This window comes from Gavialis gangeticus, unplaced genomic scaffold (assembly GCF_001723915.1).
Source record: "Gavialis gangeticus isolate Ggan-Ray unplaced genomic scaffold, GavGan_comp1, whole genome shotgun sequence".
In the NCBI taxonomy this organism is placed as follows: Eukaryota; Metazoa; Chordata; order Crocodylia; family Gavialidae; genus Gavialis; species Gavialis gangeticus.
In genome coordinates, this window is record NW_017729005.1 from 4,393,245 (window position 1) to 4,397,121 (window position 3,877).

General features: G+C 41.6%; 1 protein-coding gene across 2 annotated transcripts in view; it reads left to right on the forward strand.

Annotated features, from left to right (window-relative positions):
- Positions 1-3,877, forward strand: part of FAM221A (family with sequence similarity 221 member A) — a 28,910-nt gene that overhangs the window by 15,613 nt on the left and 9,420 nt on the right. For both annotated transcript variants that reach the window (XM_019508584.1, XM_019508585.1), the window contains exon 4: positions 3,453-3,659. In XM_019508584.1, the coding sequence (XP_019364129.1) occupies positions 3,453-3,659 (207 nt within the window). The remainder of the gene's footprint in view (positions 1-3,452; positions 3,660-3,877) is intronic.

Consider the following 3,877-nt stretch of genomic DNA (forward strand, 5'->3'; position numbering starts at 1 on the left):
ATGTAAGTTAGTTTCCTATACATACACATGGAATATTCTTTGTCACTAAGCTTAAGAATAGCTTTTAATACAGGTACACTCAATTTACTAGGAAATAACAGTCTGTTCCCAAGTAATACTACTGATAACACTGTAACACAAGACTATCCATCTGGTAGCCTGTGGCTGAACTCAAGCTCTGAGGGGTTAACTTGCAGCACCCCCCACCCCCAGTTTATGTGCCACTCCCCCTGACCCGCTATCACCTTCCTGCTGCTGCTGCTACCAGAGAGCGTCTAGGCTTCCCTCCCTTCTCCAGCTTCCACTTCCTACCCCTGCCTCTAGGGCCCTGTGTATGTGGGGGACGTGGAGACCCCTGTGGGCCAGCTCAGCAGGCAAACACCATCTAGTGTGGTGTGCAGCCTGTGCGGTGTGTGGTAGGGGCTTGAAGCTCCCAGTCACTCAGAAGTTGGATAGCTCTGCTCTAATATATTAAAGGCTAATCCTGGTGTAGGCTGGAGCATGAGGGTGCTATGGAGTGGGGACTGTCTGCTGGCTAGCCCTGCACTGTAGCACCCTCATGCTCCAGGCAGTCCCTCTGCAGCATGTTAAGCTGGGTTTTAGCAGCTCCGGGCCGGCAAGCTGACCTCCTGGGCCCCCTACCAGTTTGGGTTGTGCTGCCCTGGCTCAATTGTGTTGCATTCTTGGGCACACATGTAAATGCTATCCCTGGGAGCAATAAGCTTTGGTGCAAACTGAGCTGGAGTTTATTGCATTGCATTAATATCACAAGTAGATGCAGAAGAAATGAAATTATTTACAGATTCTTTTCTTTTAAACCTCTTCAGGTTATGTAGTGCTGGAGATCTGTAGTTGGATTTCTAGATGATTAAATTATTTGCCTGAAGTATATGCAATAATCTATGCAGGATACAAATTGTAAACCATTGTTTCTAGCAGAAGCCAAAATAATATCTAATAGACTAATATAGAATAAATAGCATGGCCTGGCCTTATACTTTTTCTCAAAAGAGTGTGCAAAATGTATGTAATATATATTTGTAGGATTCATGGGCTGAAATTATTTCATAGCCTGTCTTCTGCTCTTAGCTGCATTCGGTTTTGCAGAGCGCGAGGAAATCTGAAGAGTCTTAGACGAACATTTGAGAACCACTGTTCTTGGGAGGTCTAGGTCCAGGTCTTCATCACGTTGTTTTGGGAAGTTCTTTTCATTAAAGATCTCCTTGTGTATTCCGTGAACATAGATTAAATATAGTATCAGTATTATATATTGTACCATATTATACACATATAATATTGACATATATTTTAAGAACTGTCAGATGGTTTCATTTTATGGAATGAATTGGGTCTCCAAGTGTACTGTTGATCTCAGACTGAGACAGCAGATTGTTATTTTATTATCCCTATAATTTCCCTCTTGCATTGATAGGGAGTGGGAGTTATATAGGCTCAAGTGGACCAAAATATTGGCATTGAGTTTTGCTGTGTGAAGATTTCACACATGCCAAAAGTTTGGTAGCTTGCCTGTCTACTTTAGTGACCCACAGTGCTCCTTTGGCAAAGTCAGGCAGAAAATAGAGCAGGGTTGCACCTAAGAGACTAAAAGCTCAAACCTTTCTGAACCATTTAGGCTCTTAGGCCCTTGCAGGTGTTAATTTAGTCATGCAATGGGATCTGAATAATTTTGTCCTGACATTCCAGACATTCAGCATCTGGCATGGCAGGATGCATCGTTTTTGGAATCTGGGTTAACATTCCTCAGATCTGGGTCTGGATTTCTCTGGGTCTTCAGGATCCTGGCACCAAAGAGCAACCCCTTGATATTGGGCTGATGCATGACCTTTCAACCTAGCAGTGTGTAGAGAGCTCCCCGATCCCGATATCCTTCCTCCCCTGAGCTTTTAAAAGGGTTGCATGCAGCTAGATGCCCATTTGCCTTTTAAACATGCAGGGAGCTTGAAATCAAGAAGCCATAAAGATGTTCCATGTATAATTGGCGATCCTGAACTCCCTGTGTCCTAGCATGTATAAAAGGCATTCTTGCATCCTGCATGCTAGGGTGTGGGATGCTTCCCAATCCTGGGCTCCCTGTTTCTTGGACCTTTTAAAAACATGCTGGTATGGGAGAAGCCGGGTATTAGAGTTCTCTGACTCCCTGTTGCCAGGCTGTCCATGTGTTGGGAAATTTAAATAGGTGTCTTTAAAATTAACATGTCACATGTTCACTTTAAGTGTGAAGCAAACCAGCCACATAGATTTTCCACATTTAATGTGGAACATCCTGGTGGTTGATTGCTGGTTTTATTGCATGATAAATTGATTTAATGTGTAGCATATTACAGTTTGTCATGATTAACATGTTAATCGTGGGCCTAAGGTGCCACCCTGGCCTACCTTCTACCTGACTTCAGACTAACATGGCTAATCACCCCTTTGGAAGAAAATGTTGTAGTGTCCCTCAGTGATAGGTACTTTGCACATGTGGATGAAGTCAAAGCTCCTGCCTAGAGAATATTGTATATAAAATATTGGAATGGATCGAAATGAAGTGAAGAATGATTGCTCATCTTCATGGTTTGAACATTTTAGTTTCATGATACTTGTATGGAGTCATATTTTGAAATTTTCTGGTTTGGAGGATCCTTGTTTTCCTCCGAGTCACAAAGCAGATTAGCAGGTCCATGTTTTGTAGAAGGAAAACCCTAGAAGCATAGGAAAGGTAAGTTGCTTTCACATGCTTACACAATAAATATATGACAGACCTAGGAAATAAACTCAGGTTGCTACAGTCTCAGATATGTGAGCAGTCAGCTGGACCAAGCTGTATTCTTGATTTTACGTACATGCTTTATCTGCTGGTTATGGTCCAGCCAAGACATTGGAGTGTGTGGTACAGTTTCTGTTTGATTCTGTGCCCACTCTAGAGAACAATTAGAGCTGACTGATTGAAAAGAAAAATAGTAATAACTGTTGCAGCATCTTTAGCCGGGATAGATACTACAGCAGTAGATTTTTATTACAACATAGATTGTTTCCTAAAGCTGCCTTCAGCTTGCTGATGTCAATTTGTTCAATCTTGGGAACACCATGCTTGGCCAAATCTATTATTTTTGGGACCAACTGCAGGATTAGAACATAGATCTAGTGATTTCCATGATTCAGCCACATGTTCATGCTTTGTCTTGTTTATCCTTTCCATTGTGTAAGGCTTTTCCATATATGGTGAAAAGAGGCTGTAGAAAACTTAGCTGTCCAATGGTAGATGATTTTCTAGTCAAGTTTGTGGGCAATAAGCTTACAAAGGGGAAATGTGTCATGTATTTATGCATGGAAGGAAATTGAGAAATCTTGCCCTATCAGTTAGGGAAATGCTATTAGGTGTCTGATGATCATGATTAAATCAGTTTCATCATCATCTCAGTCTTAATGCTATTTCTTGTTCAAATTAGGTTCCAAATGCTCAGGTTTTCACAGTTCCTTTACCTGTGGCTGTGGTCAGCCAACATATACTCATGAAACAGTAGTGGAAACTAAACAAGAGCGCTCAGCCTTGGGAAAGCCTGTGGGGCAGGATGTGCCTTATGCTGCAATGGGAGGACTGACTGGCTTCAGTTCACTAGCAGAAGGATACATGAGACTTGATGATAGTGGAATAGGTAAGTGCAAGAGATTTGAAATTAAATTCAGACTCTTTGTCTATTTATTTTTTAAATAAGGAAGTGTCTAAAATATTACAAGTTTAAAGGCAAACTGGTCTTTTCCCATAAGTCAGACTCCAAAGCCATTTACTTTTTAATAGATTTTAAAGCCAGAAGTGACAGGGGTGGTATTAGGGCAGTGCACATTATGCAGTTCCATCGGACCCTATATTGGT